Source organism: Mesitornis unicolor, unplaced genomic scaffold (genome assembly GCF_000695765.1).
Source record: "Mesitornis unicolor isolate BGI_N332 unplaced genomic scaffold, ASM69576v1 scaffold28373, whole genome shotgun sequence".
In the NCBI taxonomy this organism is placed as follows: domain Eukaryota; kingdom Metazoa; phylum Chordata; class Aves; order Mesitornithiformes; family Mesitornithidae; genus Mesitornis; species Mesitornis unicolor.
In genome coordinates this window covers 31,130-50,060 of record NW_010177126.1, presented here as the reverse complement: position 1 = coordinate 50,060, position 18,931 = coordinate 31,130, and the positions used below count along the sequence as shown (strand labels likewise).

The window sequence follows — 18,931 nt, the reverse complement described above, 5'->3', positions numbered from 1 at the left end:
CGCTGCTGCCGCCTCTTGTCTGCCTCTGGCGCCGGTCGGGCTTGTCACCCGGGACTGGGCTGGGTTTTCTCATCGTATTCAACGTCTGTCATATTGTCTGGGAAACTTACTCAGCCCGGTACAACTTTGAGCAAAAAGGGGGGAAAAAAAAACCCACAACAAAAAAACCCAACCCCATTTATTTTAATGTTACAGCTGCTGGAAAACACAGCCGGCGAGTTCCTCTTAAAATATAATTGCACCATCACTCCTTTGGAGGAAGCGAGACCCGGAACATAGGACCGCAGGGAAAGCACTTAATCTCTACTCCTTTTGTGTAATGTGAGAAAAGACTAGGCTTTTCTATGCCGTAGGACTCTCTGTTGAGAGATTTAATGCCTTTTAAAGTATTCTGAGGCTTTTCAGAAAGACCTTAACTGCAAATTGCTCCTGCTGTAAGGCTGTAATCTGGCGAATTGAAAATGAGTTGGGGTATTTGCGGAGACTGCTGTTCTGGATTTTTTGTCATTTTCTGTAGTAAATGCAAATGTAACTATACCAGTGCTGGACGAGGTTTGTCTGAAACTTGGGTGTATGCACTCGATACCCGGTGGTTCTGACATCCGTTTCTGAAACTTGTATATGCTTTCTACTATCTTTGCTTTGACTGACCTTGTTCAGTGGAATCCTTTGTATTATTGGTACTTCCAAGTCTTGTGTAACATCTGCCATGGCTATAGAAATACATAATGTAGTTAGGGTTTTGGATGGCTATCTTGCTTCCTGTTTGGTTTTCCTCACAGCAATCTCTTTAGAACTAAGAGACTGAGATTAATCTTTTTTCTTTTTTGTTTCTTTTTTTTTCTCTTTCTAATTCAACAGATGCAGTTTATGTTGCTTTTTAGTCGTCAGGGGAAACTGAGACTCCAGAAGTGGTATGTCCCATTATCTGACAAAGAAAAGAAGAAAATCACAAGGGAACTTGTTCAAACAGTATTAGCCCGCAAACCGAAAATGTGCAGCTTCCTGGAATGGAGAGACCTGAAGATTGTCTACAAAAGGTTGTTCTGTCTCACTAACCTCGTAATTGCCATACATCACAAACAGCATAATAAGAAGCAAGAAAATGTTGAAACTTGATTTTTTTGTTCTTCTTGTTGTTTTTTTTCCCTTTTTTTTTTTCCCCTTCCCTCTGCTGGTTATGGAGAAGACTGATTTTTTTCCCTTGACTCTAATTTGATAACCAAGTAGGAATCATTCATGTGTGGAAAATCACTCATGCGTTTGGAAATGTGCTGAAGAAAAGAAATGAGGTTTCCTTCGACTTTTATGAGGAGTGGTGGTTCTTCATTTTCTGTTTAGATTCACACATAAATGCATACAAATATGAAGTATGTAAGGTTTAATAGGTGATAAAGAAAAACTACGTTTTATAAACAATTAACGACAGGCAGTGACTTTAGAAATCACCTGAAAATGTAACTTGCTCTTAAAAGCTTGTAGAAATAAGGAAATAATTCTTTCAGTGCATCTAGAATTTAAAATTTTTTTTCTTGCTATGGATACAAAAAGGCATTTCTCCTAATTGAAGAAATCATAGCTAGGTTTCTTTTGGTGGAAGTACTGTATAATTTTCACTGCTATAGTTTCATTTCTCAGTTTTTCTCTAACTTTTCTTGTATTTGGTAAGTGTTCTTTTAGCTTTGTGGTCATCTTTAGAATGCGTTACAATAATTTTCTCCACAAGTAACAGTAATCCTTGTTCTGATTAGATAGGTGCGTCTGTTCCAGCTAAAGCTGGTGCTATGAAACCTTGAGTTACGCCCCTTCCCTAGTTAGTTATAAACTTTAGGTGGTTTATGCATTCTTATTTTCTCTTTGAGAAGGTAAATAATTTGTGCCCTACAGTAAATATTTTTGTATTGTCTCTGTAGGGAGAACAGAGAACTGGAGATGAAATGAAGAGTTTGTAACTCTTCTAGTGTCCCAAATGTGTAAAAGCAAAAAGGTTTAAATGTTTTAAGTCTTGGTTTCATGTATACATCGGTGCATGTAACATAATGCACACGAATGTTACCAGTCTATCTAGTGCATGTAGTTCTTTAACAGAAGGAGGAAAGAGGAACAATGCATGAGACTGCATGGAGATGCATATACAGTTTTTTCTTACACAAAACTCCCTGTATATACCTGTAGACAAGCTTGCCCAAATGCATTGTGTGCTTCTTTAAACGATAATACCTGCAAGTGGTCTTTCAGCTGGGCCTTTATGAGACTAGATTAGAAAAATCAGACTTGAGTAGGCCAGTCTGTTCCCTTCCTTCCCCAGTCTTAAACAGCACTAGCTGTTCTGTGATGAGTTGACTCCACACAGCTGCTTTCCCTCCCTGTCTCTTTATTACTGTTAACAGCTACTTGTCATGTCCTTCTGTGTCTAGGGAACTGGTGGAAATTTGGGTATGACTGAGTTGCTGAAAGTTGTGTTCATGCATCTCAGTAGGCTGCTGCAGGTCCTGCAGTCAAGGAGAATGAAGAAATTATCTAGGAGATGTATCTGGACCATTTGGGGCTGGATGTAGACTGCAGTCCATCTGTTAGACTGCTGGTGTGCACTGCTGTCTGCAGTAGCTTATTTCGCTGTCTGCAAGCCTGTCTGGCACAGTTTGCCTATGAAATCTTGCTTAAGATTAGCCTGTATCAAGCTAATGAACATCTCCAGTCTTGTTCTACTTTTGTGTTTTGGCAAGTTTCATTAGGCAAAAACACTACCAGAAAGACTGAGTATAGGAGGTGATAGTTTAAATTCCTGTATCCAATAACATTAACAGCTTTTAGGTTTGTGGGAAGGACTTTTTCCAATCATCACACTAATTCAAGTTGATGAGTACTAACTAGTATGACTTATTTGAAAAGGGAGATCTCTTCCAGGTTAAAAGTAGATAATACCAAGAAGACAACTATAGTAGTAGAAGTCTAATACTTCCTGAAAGGTGGATGGCTAAAAGAGCATGCACCTGCAGGAAGAACTTGGCTTGGTTTGTGAAATTGCAAAATCTTGCTTGCAGACAAGACTCTTGAGTATCTCTACTAAGGTCTGTTCTTGTCTTGATTTGTTATTGGGAAGGATCTGAACCTCCTGGTGCAAATATTTTTCAATATAAGCTATAAAAGTATGTATATAGTGCTGTTGTACATGTTGCATGTGCATATTGCTATTAGGAGTCTTAAATTGCTGAAAATGATGTGTTATTCTTGGTTTTAGACTATATTTACTGTTAACATTTCAGGTGTAAGAGAGAACTGACCTACATATGCAACTTAAAGAATGGTTGGCATTATTAGAAGTATACTCAAGGGTCTCATTGATGTACCCTTTCAGAATAACAGAATGAACTTAAATGCAAAATTGGCAAGCCAGTAGTTTTTACTGCCTTCCGATACTTAACATTTTTGAAGAAAGCTGGACTGTTTTGATGAGCCTCCTTAGCTCTGTAGCATTTCATTCTTATATGATGCTTTCTGAATGAGTAACCTTTATTTTTCTTGCTTTCATACATGTAGCAGTGATAATGGTTGCAAAATAGGGTCAGTCATTGTTGCCTTCTTAATTTTTTTCCTTAGTGTTATGAATCACAGATAGAAATGTGCCTTGCTTTTGACATGGTTCATGAATTAGGATATATGTGTTCTGTAGTTGGTTTGGAAGAGAGTTTTTCAGGCTGGTAAACACAGGAAGATTGAAGAAGGATGTGAGCTTCTAACTTAAAAGACAAATAGACATTTGAAGTGACTTACTGGGGGAAAAAAAGAAATTAAAATGTGGGAATGCACCAACAATTGTACTTCATGAAAATAAAGAAGTAATCTGCAGACAGCTGATGAGAAACTTAGCAAACACCATTGTTCTTCATGTTTTGTCATTTTAAAAACTAACTGTAGTAGTATTGGAGCATATAGAAGTTAATGCAGCTTTCACCTTGTGACAGAAATGTGTTAAATGTTAACATTTGTAGTTTTATTAAAAATGTGACTTGAGATAGGATGTGTTTTCTTTCTTTTCCTCTTTGAAGATCTCAGCTGTTCACTATTTTAGCTTCTGGTGGCATTAGTTATTTTCCTTGTGTAGAATATTGCAGTCCAAATCAGAATTTGCAGGATAAGCGGTATTTGTGCAAATTTTATTTTGTTAGTGTTTAGTTAACTGACATGATGGGACTTGGTTATTTTGATTGGTATTTTGCTTAAGGATTGTGGCTTTGCTTTTATGTCAGTTTGATGCTGTATTTGCAGTGTGAAGTTGTAGAAGTGTCATAGTTTGTGTAACCCTTACTGTTGTGTCAGTCATCTTTTACTTTAACATAAAAGAACCATAATCATAGCTTAAGTTAAAGGCTTATGAAAAAAAAAAGTTTCCTTTTTGCCCTCCCCTGCACTGAAAGAAACAACAAAAGAATCTGTTCTCCAAGTAGTGTGCCTTTTAGCTTAAAGTATTTTGAACCTAAGGTGAGGTCATGTGGCTAGTGGCGCATGCCCAGGAGTTGACACGGTCCCTCTGTTTCTTTATGTACATCTTAACTGCCAGTTTTATCTGTTAAAAATTATGTTACTGTGGCGGCTCTAAAACTGACTGAATGCAGTGATTATAGTGAGTTAGGTACTTGGGTTTGGTTATTTTAACTTGATCAGGTCGTCTTTGCACAGGATTGTAGTTCATGTGAAACTAGGAGGACCTCAGCATCAAGAAGCAGCAGCTTTTCCTTAAAGGATTACCTGTACCAAGCTTTTGTTAATTTTTTAAACTACTGAGGAAGTCTAGCTTTGCTGAAATGAGAAACTGTAAAAGAAAAGCTTATCTTGGGTAGTGTTATTATTGTTGATTTTTGTATCTTTGACTGAATAGTGACTGATTTGCCTGTCCTAGAATCTCAGAACTTTTGTTTTTTCTTAATGAAATGTGTCAGGTTTTCTGGAGGAAGAAAAAAATACCTTTTGCCAAGCACAGCTTTAGTGATCCCACATTTCACTGGATCAACTATGGTAAACTATCACCAAAGCCCAGGTTCTTGGGCTCCCATAAGCACCTGTCTGCCTTTTAAAGGCATCTTGGTTGTCACTTGCAGTTCAGCTCTGCTCTTACCAAACTCGGTAAGCTTTATTTTTCTGCAGTTAGAATTTATATGCAATGTGACTTAGATGCTGGCAGTCTTACGGCTTGCAGCTCTACCTGGTGACAAACTTCCAGGGATGACTTGGAGCAGGTGTTCTCTCATCTAGTAGGAAAATACCACTGAACTGGTAGGATTTACAAGTTCTGCTCTGCTCACAGCAACCTGATCCCTCAGCAGAATTGCTGAACCTGGCTGTGAGCAGAGTAGTAGTGGAGAACTCTGCAGAAGCATTGCCTGCCAGTTCTGAGGCTTCTCACCACTGAACTGGTGAGAACTCCAACTACTGATGGGGAAGTTAATGAATTTCTGTTTCCTTCTACAAGAAAACGCTAAGGTCATCTGCCTAAAGGTTGGAATTTGTATGAGTATTTATACCTCCTGTGTTTCCGTTTTGCTCTTTTATATTTCATTCTTAGGTGGCTTTTCCAAACTGTTTTGAGTATTTCTCTGTTTTTGGTCTCCTTTCTGACAAGAGGAGGATGTTTATCATAGAGCATTTCCCTAAATGAGTGTAAGCAGCTGATCTGGGGCTGGAAATCCTACTAATACCTATTAAGAAAAAAACCACACACAATTGCAATAGAAATGAAAAAAGGAGACTGTTTCTTACAAACTGCACTACAATTGCTTTTGTGTGATGTGGCACAACTTACTTTAGGATTTGCCTTTTCATTGGATGCGTATGAAAGACGGATTTCTGTCAGGTTCATTAGGAAGAAACAATGCTTCTGCAGAGCAGAAATCTTTTTCACCCGGAGTACAGTAATCTACTGTACAATAATCTACTAGTCTTTGGACACTTTCCATGTAGGCTTCTACACTTGGCAAAAGCTCTAGTTTACGTGCTGTAGACTGTATGTGGATGCTTTTTTCCTGACGCTGTGACCTACAGAGAAAAAAAAATTGCCTTTGAGAATTTGGGTTTGAAGAAAGGTATACCTTTGTAGTATGCTCATGCCCTTTGCAATGATAGCTGACTTGTGTATATTCTTCCAATATTTGCCATATAGGCTTATTGAATCTGCATTTGTTTTCTTTTGGTGAGTAATGATCCATTAATCGTGGTTGCTACTTAGAAAATAACTTGAAAAATATTCATTGTGTATAATACCCAGGCCTCCATTTTGTGTTAAGATGCCCACTGAGTAGTTTTTGTTTCTTGGTTTTTTTCCAAAACTGCCATTGGTACAGCCTGAATGTGTAGTCTACTCAGTAGGTGCCTCATAGTCTTTCAGAAGTATGTTATGTTTTCTTTCAAATGAAGACACCAAGAGCAGACCACTTTCTGGAAAAATATTTTGTTAGGTAGTCTCCCTCTCTCTGCCTTCCTCCTTCATTCCATTCTTTTTGGGGATTATTTGCACAAGACAGTTCTGTGGATGAAAAGAAAGTCTGAAGTAATAGGGAAGCACAAAAGGACAGTCCCATGTGGATAAATTTCAGATGTTTGAGTCAAATTTGATTCAATAAGGTCTGCCGGTGTCTGATTCAACTTGTATGTGTTTAAGCACTGTAAGGGAACAGTTTAACTCCACTTCATCATAATCAGTGCTGCTCATCTGAATATGAAGAACGCTTTGCTTAGAGGGATTTGACCCGAATGCTGGTTATTAATGTTAATGTCAACTTGTGTGCCAGAGCTATTTTTTGTCTGCAGTGAAATATGGTAACATGGAGTTTGACTTACAAATTGCTCAGCAGGTTTGCAAACGTACTTTTTCTTTACAGTATCACTTTCCAAGACTTTTTTTAAAAAAGCTGTGTCTAAAAGATGCCTTATACAGATTAAATCTTGCAAGCTACTATAATGACTGATAAATATCCTTGAAAAATTAGTGAGGCACAAATACAATAGTGTAAAATCAAAAGAACTGTGCTCAGATAGTACTTCTGATCAGCTGACAAGTCACCATGATAAACAGATGAAAGAGCTAAGGAATTAAAATGTTAAGTAGTTTCAATGGAGGTGTCTTCCTGTCTTCCCCCATCACGTTTTGTGGTAGGCAGTAAATTTCTATAATAGTTTAAAACTTTTGAATAAAAGTTACTCTGATTAGTTGTTCATGATGAAACCGTAGCAGCTAAACTCAGCTAGAGCAGAGTGAGGGGGACTTTCAAGTCATAGATGATGCTAGGTAAATGGCTGGGAGACAAATTTGAACATACTACAAAATACAACTTTTTTTTTTTTCAAGACTTCTAGCCAAAATCCCTGACAGATTCTTTGGGGTCTTACAAAGTCCCAGCTGACAAAACATGCATGGTGTTTGAAAGGTGTATGCGTTTCTCTGTGTGGGAAACAAATATGCATCTTAAACTTGGCATTCACATATAAATGACTTCTTTATTTAATAGGGCTGACTACTCAAGAAGTGTCAGTTGTCCTCTCTAAACAAGCAAACAAAAGCGGTTTCTTGCTCATGTAAATTAAGAGTTAAAGCAGGTGTTACTTGAAATCTCATTTGTGCCATATATGCTTGCGTGGACTATGGTTTTGGCACTTTAGAAAAGTTTAAATGTGTTTTTTCAGCTCTCATTCCTGTTTTGTTTTTACATCAGCTTTTTTAAACGCAATTTGAACAAGTGTTTGGTAAAGCACAGTAGAATTGAATGCTCTTCTTGTTAGTGGAACTCAAAATATTTCTTAAGTAAAAAATTCTGTCTTCCAATATGCAAGTGGATTGCTAGAAACTAGCTGCTGGCCTCTCATTTCTCTGATACCAGAACAGTTGGTAGTGATTGAGTTGTTGACTTAATAGCAATTGAACCATATGACATAAGTGTTAGTTCTGTAGGTTTTTTGGGTGTTTAATTCTCTATAAAGACCAAATCCTATTGCTTGTATTATTATTTTAATGTTTCTGTGTGTAGATTGTGTGATATAAATTTAAGATCGAATCTGTTGATTAGTATTCCAGTATTTGGATGTTACAGATAGCAGAGAAACTCTCTTGACTCAGAACTCTGCTAGAACACAAAAAAATCAAATATATTTCCTTTTCCAGCCACTTCTTAGGCAAACTTATTGCCATCGACTAAAGGATGGTGAAGACAGGAGTCCTACTTGTCTTAAGGAGGCAGATCCCTTATGAACATGCTTATGTCTGCTGGTCTTTCAGCTGTTATTTGGTAGAACATGCATGGCTGTTGATTTAGAGTAACAATATGGTAAACCTGAGTATAAAAGATTACTGCGAATGTAATAAATCTCAAGTGCATTCATTTCGCTCATGTTCTTACGCTAACATCGGGATTATTTTATTATTACAGATATGCAAGCCTCTATTTCTGCTGTGCTATTGAAGATCAGGACAATGAACTAATAACTCTGGAAATAATTCATCGCTATGTAGAACTTCTTGACAAGTATTTTGGCAGTGTGAGTTAGTAATTTAATTTTTATAGATTCACAGTCTCTTTATATTATGTCACTTCGTTTTATGCCCACGGCACTTTTAAATGACATGATCAACTAGCTGTTGGAAAGGTGCATCTAACACATTTTATGTTGCTTGCTTGGCCAAACTAAACTGATAGGTTAGCCTGTATAGCGTATGTAACTGTTAAAATACAAAATTGAATTATTAGTTTGAGAGAAGAATTGTTGTTAATCTGGTGTTAATTGCCTGTATTTATTTCATTTTGTAATAGTCTCTCATGAGGTCAGATAAAATCTTATCCTTAAGCATTCTTTCCAGGCATCTGGTTTTCCTTCTTCCTGGCACGGCTCTAGTGTGCGAGCACTTCTTACATCTGCTTCTGGAGGAGGCAGTTGGTTGTGAGCTAGCAAGAGGGGGAGGGATACAGACATCTGCTTAGCCAGATAGCAAACACAGACAACTGTAGCAATGTACATTAACACTTTTAGAAAAACTGCTGCTCATCCTTCTGCCTTCCTAGTTCTTCTGACTAGGAAATGTATAGTATGAATAAGAAATTTGAGATTATTGTGTTTTGTGACTTTTCTGTAGGATTGTGTGATCTGCCTTTGGATGCTGCAGGCAAGAAGAGACCTTTTATTAGGGATATTCTCTTGCCTCATGAAGAGCTATGTCAGGCTGACATTTGTGATTGAACCTTGTTTCATAAGGAAAAGCTTTTTGAAAAGGTTGCTATAACTGTTTTTAACTCCAGAAAAAAAAACCTATTTTAATTTTCTTTTTTTTCTCAAAATAGGTTTTTTTTTTTTTGCTTCACTTCTTGAGAGATTATAGCCTTAAGCTAACATCTTGATATGGCAAAGTTTGGTGAAGTTGTGAACAAGTTAAGTTTTGTGAGAGTATATACCTCAATAGATCATATTCTCTCATTTTGCAATAATGCTTGATGTTCTTTTTAGGTATGTGAACTTGATATCATCTTCAATTTTGAAAAAGCCTATTTCATTCTGGATGAGTTCCTTTTAGGAGGAGAAGTTCAGGAGACTTCCAAGAAAAATGTTCTCAAAGCCATTGAGCAAGCAGACCTTTTACAGGAGGTAAGCAAATTCAACTTCTCTGCTCAAAGTGTCAGCATGGTAGGCATTGACTAGAAAAAGCTATTGTTTCTCTGAGCTTGTATAAGGTGCTTTTTAGTGTGCTTAGCATGTAGTTTCTAGTTAGTTGTCCTAACTGTGCAATATGATATCTGCTCTTTTCATTTTGTTTGGCATATGTTTATTGTAACCTACTGTGATTTTGTGTTTTGCTAGAAATGCAAGTGGCTGTTTTATGTGTATACCTAGATAATTCTAGTTCATGCTGCTTTAACTTAGTTTTGTTCGTGTGTCTTTCATTTCTTCTTTATTAATCAACCTCTAGTTTTTTTGTCATACCTGATGCATGTTCACTTCTTTACTGTTTCATTGCTGAAATCCAGAAGCTAGACTCTCTTCTTTGAGACTCATTCAGGTATAGTTTTTATTCTAAAGACCTGCCTTTCTGCTATAGGTTGCTTACTCTCGTACATTCTGTCTTACAAGTTGACAAAACAGTAATAGTAGTGCCATAGTAATATGCAGAATTAAGTATAAGAACATTTGGTTTTGTCATTTTGAGTGCTTTTGTTGTTCATTACTAACTTTGAAGAAAGCCAGACAGATTGCATCTCTACTGTTTTTCTTTGGAAAACATTTGATGGGAAGGATTTCAACAGTATCCAAAAACTTAGTATCAATTCCCCATGTTTCTTCATCCTATGCAGGTTTTTTTGTTTGGTTTCAGGGGTGTTTTTTTTTTCTTCTTAATTGCTATAGTCTTGAGGTCAATGTTAAGGTCCTTGAATGGCTAAGTGGAAGTCGTGAAATTCTGGTTGCTGGGGGAATCATCAGTCTTGTGTGCAAGTCAGTGGAACATACGGTTTGAAGGGGATGATGAACTTTATCTTTTTTTTAAACGTACTGAGGTTCACTGGTAAGATTCTGTATAAATGTAAGCTACTCTAATTTTTTTTCCTCCTCATAAGAACCTTCAACTTGTTTCATCGTTTGAGTTAATTTCTTAATTCTCATATAAGCATTCTGTGTTCCACTTGGTCCTTTTTTTTCTGTTGTTGTTGAATGTGGTATTAGTAGGATGGGGAAACACACAATGTTCTTTACCATTGTAGCTGTGTTTGTAATCGTTTTAGGGTACAGGCAAATTCACAACACGTTAAAGTTCTTGCCTGTCAACAGCTAGTTAGTGTTATGAACAAGGTCAGCTATTACACACAGATTTGCTACCTTGTTTGTCTAGGAAGGACATACAGGCACTTACTACTTGTGTTCTGAAGCAGTTTTTGTTGAGCCCTTCTTTGCTCTTAGAAGGAATTATCTTAACCAGAAGCCCTGTTGCAGTTTACAGAGGGGAGGGGGATAATCCATTTATTCTCTTGCTCTTTTTTTATATGAAAACAAATGTAACAGATTAGTTACCTATTCTAGTCTGTCTCCTGCAAATGTACAGTTAATTATACATAATAGCATGACTCTATTTTTTTCATTCCCACTGGTTTTGTATTTTACTCTCGCCATTTTCTTAGGTCTCTTCTAAAGCAAAAATGCATTATTCTCTAGGAATTATTTACTTATTTTCTATCCAAATTAGTGGGTTTTTTTTACACCTAATATAATTTCAAGTTAAAAATGTTATGCAAAAGGAAATAATAACTTTTTGTCAATGGGAGACTTTTACCATGCCTTGATAGCTTTACTCTGATTATTCTTCCTTTCCCCATCTCTCAGATTTTCTGTTCAGTCAAGGTTTATTGAATTTTTTCTGGTTAAATTGCAATGTAACAGTTTATCACAGTACCATTGTAGTCTTATGTTTGACTTTTATGTTTCTCGTTCTTGGTTATATTGGCTGTTGATCAAGTATAAAACTACCCCATATATCTGTTTTTTAGTTTAACTCAGACTTTTACAGGTGTTATAATATTTAAATTGAGCTTCCAATAGAGTTGGACTCTTTCTGTAGAGGTTTGTTTTTGTATCAACTGCTACTGCGTGCATGCTGAGTTTGATAAAGAGGGTTGTTAAAATAATAGTTTGTCACAATTGGAGACTTTGGTACTTTCAGTTCATTTCTGCTTCCCAGAATACTTCAAAGCTACTGGAATGAAATGTGGTTTGATTCTAAATGCAAACCATCTCTAGCAGGGTTGTTGTGTATTTGTTTTTGACTGTGTCAGATTCTGATTATATGCAGCAATAGGACTTTTATTTGGTCCTGAATACTCGTATTGCCTAATTGAAAAATTATTAATCAGTGTTGAATACACAACATTACTAATTAGTAATGCTACATATGTTATGTGTGAAGCACCTTAAAGGTTAAAAGCTGCATAGAATACATACACAAAGGAAAATCATTGCAAATACATTAAGTGGCTATTTGCGTAATGTTAAAATACGTGGAGACATAGATTGCTGAATAGTGAATTAGTTCTTAATAACCTTGCCTACTTGTATTTTCTGTGGTAGTTTTCAAGGATGTGCCTCTGTTTCTGAGCACCTACTTAAGTTTGTCATTGAGTTCTTAGTGCTGTGCAGTCCACTTAGTAACTGCTAGAGTTCGTGTGACTGAGCCATACTAAGTTTTTAAGCATTTTTAACTTTCACTTCCTTGTTAGCTCTTCATTAATGTGCTCAGTGCAAATATTCATTCCTGACCCATCCCCGACCTATTACTACTTGATAATTTAATAATAGTCAGTTGTCATCTGGCTGTGTTACCCATATGAATGGTAATGAAAACTAATTATTCCAGTGCTTCCATGCTTTGTTATAAACTATTGCTAGAAATTCTTCTGTTCAAAAGAGTGCTGTTCTGTGTCTTGTTTGATTTTGTATCTTGCTTGCTACAGAAATTTTAAATACTTGCATGCCTTTGTAGTCACTTTTTATTTTTGGAAAGTAGGTTGTTTTTTTTCTTGTGTGAACAATTCAATTACACTGAGAGAAGAAAGTTGGCAGATGCAGTATGCTGTTGCATGAGTTACATGCAATGTGTGGAAGAGCTAAAAGATAATTTGTGCATGATTTCATGATAATTTTTAATGCATGAAACTACCAACAAAATATGTTCTATGGAAAAGAGAGAATCTGATTTTTTTCACTGAGAAGTTTTAATTGTTTTGTTTTAATTTGATAGTGCAAGTAATTTGATAACAGTGCTTGGAAGTTCATGGTCTTTCACTATGCTAAGCCTCTAAAATTAAGGAGTTAATAGTTCTAATCTCTAAACCAGGCAGTTATGTATATATTTAAAAGCAAACCTGCAGACTCACTCATCTTCATTTGAAGTAGACAAAAAGTCCTTAAATTTTGACTTTGAGTGAAAATTTTGTTATTCATACTATGTAATTTTTATAAAAATATTTCAGAAATTCTCTCTGTTTTGTCCACCACTAGTCTTTTGTCGGGTGTGTATATATTCTTTAGTAGCTGATAGCAGAATATAAATAAAATATTTGAAAAGACATCTCTTTGGAAAAAGTGTCTCAATAAAAAAGCCATTGGATCTAATGACCAATCACACCAGTTTCTAATTTCCATCGCTATTTTTGTAATGATGAAAAAAATCTCAAAGCCACGTGAATATTTTTTCTCAGGCTCTTGCAGTTTGGCTTCAGATAGTATATACTAGTCCTTCCACATGAAGAATAACAGATATGCTGTCAATTAACCTTATTTCCTGTGCTATTTCAAGCCCTAACCTCATCCTATATCCAGAAGGGTGCTTAAATTGTTAATGTCAGCAGACTTCTACTAGATGCTTAGCTTGCTGTGTAGATTTAACCTTTTAATTTTAGAATGAGCATCTTTGGAAAATAAAATTTGGTGCATTCCCTACATATGCCTTGAAAACTTTCTTCTTGGCCATGAAATGTGCTAATTGGAAACTGTAAGTCTGCAGGTATGCATAACAGTGGAGTGATGATATTAGTTTGTCCTTGAGATAGGACAAAATAAAGGCATGCTAGCATGAGCAACAACAAAAGAAAATCCTTGATACTTAAGCCTGGAGTGGATGGGAGTGTCAGGTTTTTGGTTTGTTTTTTTTGTTTTTTTTAGGAAGCAGCCTTTGTAAGCACCTGTTTCTTACTGGTCTCCTGTGAAACACCGTAATTAATGCAATTAATTCAGTCTTCACTTAATGTTAGCTCTTAAATATAGACTGTTGAAAAAGACTGCCTTCCTAATTTGGCAGTGAAATTCTTTGCCTCAGCTATACCTGTCTTCCTCTCAATGTGAAACAAGAATGAATAATGAAACTTTTATTACATGGGAGACCTGACTGCCTTGATTGTGGTCTGTTCTCCGTGTTTGACTTCTGAGTTTCAGGTAGTCAGCTTGGTTGGTCAGTTTAAGACTGCAGTTCTTAAGACATGTATATGCTTGATTTTAGATTGATCTGTAATTATGTTTTAGAAGATTGGTATGGGGAACAATGAGAGTTACTATGAATGAGAAAGGGATATGTTGTTAGTTCATTATTTAAGGATTAGGAAATAGCTACTATCTTTGTGAATTTGGAATCCCTCCCAACTTGTAGAAGATACAGTAAGTTGTGATAGTGTTTTGGTAGCTGACAGTTTTGTAAAATGCATTTCAGACTTCAGTCCCTGCAGCATGTTGGATATGTAGCAGGAAAGGGGTTGTAATGCAGTTAGTTTGATTGATCTTTTGGTTTATGTATGAAGTGTATGCCTTGTATGTTTACATTGAAGGTATTGACTCTGATACATTGATCTAAAATAAAGTTAACTTGTTCATGGTATTGGTACTAGACATTATTTAAGAACCTGGAATGAAACTATTTCTGGTTTTGTGATTGATACAGTCTATATGTAAGCAGCATAAGGTCCAATTTGGGAATATGCATTCAACATAATTTTTTTTTTGAGGTATTGCATGTTTTCTTAATTTTGCTATTCAAAATGTAGGTGCTTTTTAAGTAGTAGATGAGGAAATGCATTTGGAAATGGCTTTTTGTAAGATGCGTTGAGTGTGAGAAGGGTTTTTCTCCCCTAGTCTTAGTAATAACAAGTTGGATTGCTTGTTCTTAAAGACTGGCATAGTTTGTCACAAAGCGTATTACTGAGAATGTAGATGAAGCACACTGGGCATAAGTGAAGAGGTCAGTTGCTTTTGTGTTTGTTTTCCCACATCAGTTGAACAGATGGCTTTTTTTTGAATGAAGTAGGTCTTGGATAGATGCTTGACTACAGTGATGTTCTACACTTCACTTTGGAAGAATGTGTTTTATTTCCTTGTCTTAAGAAAAAATTGTTTTTTGTTGTTCAGTTATGATGCAAGTTATTCTCGAGGTCATAAAAACTACACTGCTTCTTAAATTCAGTGTTTCCAGGAAGCAGAGCAAGGAGATACTAAAGTTACAAAGTGCTTGATTGTGCCAGCGTGGTATTTCCAAATGTGTCAGTTAAAGTTCCAAGTGTTGTCATTGTCATATGCTCTTTGTGTATGTTTTGTGTTAATTGTTTTGCTCTTTGTAGCATTCTGTTCAAGTAAAAAGTGACTTAAAATCTCTATGGAACTGCATTTCTGCTTAGTGTGAGTGTTTGTGTGTGTGTGTGTATGTGTGTATATACACACAGTCAATGACAAGCAAAAGAACCACATATATGGTTTTTTGCTTGTCATTGACTGTACTATAGACTGAGTTTATAAAATCACTGATAAAACCTGTGAAAAGTTTTTTTTAAGAAGTCGTCATAACGTCATGAGTACTTGATACAAATATAGCTGGACTTTATATGGAATGAACTGTAAGAATACATGTAATCAGGAATCATAGGAACACTGTTTCTCTTTGGAACAAACCTCTAAAGAGAAGTAACTGTAAATTTAGTAGTAGCAGACAGGTCTGTAAACCTTGATAACAAAGGTGCTTCCATATTTTTAAGATATTTTTGAACTGTCCTCCTTGTACTGTGGATTAGGCTTTCTGGCAAATACTCTACCAAATCATACTCTTCGGTTTAAAGCAACAGAAATTGGTCCAAAAAATTTATAGTAGAACTTGCATCTCTGTTGATCTCCCAAGTAGGAACAGGGAGAGGAGTAGTTAACCTTTTCTGATTTAAATGCCTTCTTGAAAAAGTGGCATTGAGTACCCAGGAAGTTACTGTATCGTACTTCACTCCCTTCCAATTCTCAAACTGCCTTTTTTTTTCTTGCCTGATAACTTAAATATTTTACTGGTCTGTATGTGAGTCTTGATTTTTTTCTGAAAAATGCAGATCAGTATCTCAATGTTCTTTGTGAAGTTTCTTTTCTGAATGTGTCGTGATGCTCAGGACTTAATAATAGATTTGCAGGCTGTGATTTCTAAGTGCTTTAGAAATCCAGTTGTCTTTCCAGAAATATGTTGTCAAATCTTAATCTGTCCTTGGCTTTATGAATAGAAAATGTTGGAAAGCAGTCTGCTTTTCACCTGAACAGCTTTTTTTTTTTCCCAGACCTTTAAACTACCATTTCAGTAAATCTGTCTCCATAATACTCTCTTTTTCCTGACTGTTCTGTTTAGTGTGTATGCATGTAAGGTGTGAGAAGTTTTATTCTATTAAATCAAAATGCCGACAAGAAGTTCTTAAGAATCAACAAGTTGTGAGGAAGGCATCTTCCATATAAGTATTAAGTGTGCTTTCAAGTCAGCTTTGCAAATTGAAACATTAGGAAGTTTCAATTATAAGTAAGACAAATTAGTCTAAGTGAAGTCCTTGCTGTTTGGTAACTATTCAGTACCCTTTCTGTTGTGAATTCCAATACTGATCAACAACATCCGTTTCACAAAACTATTTACGAAGTTGATCATTCAGTGATATAAGCAATCGTTGTAGAACTGTGAGAGTATATTAACAGTACGCTGAACTCCTCCTAGATTATAATTCTATTAAGAGTATACTTATTATTTGTACACTGAACTGATAGATTTTTCTCTGGAGTTATTCTTCTGTTGCTGTTGGTAGAAGGACTGAGTCAGAGTGATACAATGAAATTTTTAGCACTGATGTATATGCCATAGCTGTTTTCAGGAGCTTAGTTGGGTGCTTTTGGTCAATAAATATAGTAAATACGAAGAGCAGTTGCAGAAGACTGCTTGACAGTAAGGGAGTATCCTGTCTTCAAAATTAGATGCTTTTTCTGAACGAGCACATTAATCTACATTTTAGTAGAACATGTTCCCTGAATCTGGCAAAATGCTGAGAAGAGCCATGTTAATGTTTGAACCTAGAGATAGAGAGGAGAAAATTCCATTTTTACTCTGGTGTCTGAGATGATGTGTCATGTTGCAGTGCTAGTACCCTTCCCTAAAATTTTCACTGTCTGTGAAGATGGTTTTAAAGTGCCATAGAATTCTAAGTGAAAAGAATATGAATGCCCCCAGGAGGCATCCCGTTGTGTTAGGTTTTTAGATTCTCATTTCTTTGTGGTCTTACCTGTGTGATGTACAGATGTCAGGCACATTGCTGGTATGCGTTTTGGGGCTTTTATTATTTTAAGGGAGAAGCTTATGTTTTTTGTTGCCAAGCTGTCTAGCAACAGTGGTAGTTCTGGTGAGAGATACCAAGATGCATTAGAGGAGTATATATTGTAAATCCTATGCTGAAAATTTGATTTTTAAAAGGCCAAAAAAGTCTGAGAAGACCTACTGTTCACAATTCTTTGGGACATCTCAGTATGTTTGGTTAATAGATGGATTAACGTGAAAATGTTCAGCTTTTTGCATCAGGCATTACTACGTGAAAATGACTGGCTTATTAGATACAGCTCAGCAAGTAACGATGACTTAATAGTAAATAGAATTACATAGCTCTTGAATTAAATTGCTTAAATTACTTCAGGGATGGTAGGTAGATAAGTTGAATGAAACATTTTTCTTTATGGAACAAATCTTACTTTAATATCAATGTTAGTAATTAATACTGTGTGAAACTTAGTCACTGAATTAAATACTTGTAAATTTGGTAGTATCCTATTATGCTCTGTCTGTAATACTAATGAACAACTGATCTTCAGTTCTCTTAAAAATATCTTTGAATTCATATTCTTTCAACCACAGATGAAGCTAAACAACTCTCTAGAACTTATTCTTTTAAGGTATTAATATCCTTTATCTTGTTAAGAAATGAAAAACAAACTTAGGAGGTTTTATACTGCATCTACTTGGAGTCTTTGAACAGATGTGTTTTAGTGATGCATTTCTGTTATTTGCTTTTTTAACAGCGGATGTTTAATAGGACCTAATAAAATTGTATTAACTTAAAGAATAGCAATAGCTGAAACATGTTTATGTGAAACTGAATTTACTTTTGTATATAGTTTAGACTGTTTTCTAACTTCTGTTTTACATGGAAATAAACTGTAAATAATTGGGTGGGTGATGGGTTTTTTCTTTTTTTGTTTGTTTTGTAGTTTGTTTTTTTAATTAAGTAGTTCGTATTACATTTTCACTGCTGCTTGATTTTGTGTTTGTAGAGCCAGAATGAAGACTGGGGAGGTTTGTCTGAGGATATCTTATGATTAAGAGCAATCTAAGGCATTAGCCCTTTTGACCCCCATCTAAATGATTGGTAACTACCAAGTTTACCATTTTGGTGGCATGGATTAAATGGGTGCTATGCAAAACCTGCTGCACGCGTAATTAAGTCCTTGCGAGGGTAAACAGAAAATGGGTGATGGGCTTAACTTTCTGCAACACTTGCATGATGATCTTTGAAGAGTGCTTTGAGTGTTCCCTGTTTTTTTCCTTTTTTGTACTAACCGCATCAACTTGAAGTGTCTGACTTCTACTGGCTTTCTTTGGTGTTGATAAGTGGGAATAATGCAAGTTAGAGAAATGGATACCAAAACTAATAACTAAACAGATGTTTGGCTTTGTTTACTTACAATCAACCCATGTAAATGTGTGTTTACTGGAAAATGAGCTGTTTACATCTGCTGTGCAACGAATATGTGCCATAAAAAGACTGGGTGCTGCTGCAATTGACTGTGTATCAAGTGCCGGATGCTGCATGACAGAACAAAGCTTATTTGCATATATAGTGCATTGCAACATATTTTTGTCCAAAGCATAAGTGGAATACATTGTGACAGTCCTACTAATAAAGGTAAGATTTTATTTTACATAAGGCAAGTTTAAAGTACACATGAAAATGATTTGCTGGAGAAAACTTAATTAGTTCGCTCCATATTTGATACTATGATAAACAAGTAGTTCAATAAACAAATTGGCTTTTGTAATGTGGAACTGCAGTGACAGATCTAATTTCTTATGCAGCTTTATAAATACCAGGAT

At 35.8% G+C, this 18,931-nt stretch overlaps 1 protein-coding gene across 2 annotated transcripts in view; it reads left to right on the top strand.

Annotated features, from left to right (window-relative positions):
• Positions 1-334: 334 nt before the first annotated feature.
• Positions 335-18,931, top strand: part of AP1S2 (adaptor-related protein complex 1, sigma 2 subunit) — a 30,242-nt gene continuing 11,645 nt past the window's right edge. The window contains exons 1-4 of one of the 2 annotated variants that reach the window (XM_010181970.1): positions 335-1,040; positions 8,418-8,526; positions 9,487-9,624; positions 18,112-18,305. In XM_010181970.1, coding sequence (XP_010180272.1) covers positions 862-1,040; positions 8,418-8,526; positions 9,487-9,624; positions 18,112-18,156 — 471 coding nt within the window. In that variant the 5' untranslated portion in view covers positions 335-861 and the 3' untranslated portion in view covers positions 18,157-18,305. Of the gene's footprint in view, positions 1,041-8,417; positions 8,527-9,486; positions 9,625-18,111; positions 18,306-18,931 lie in introns of those variants that run through there. The other variant, XM_010181969.1, reaches the window with a different exon arrangement.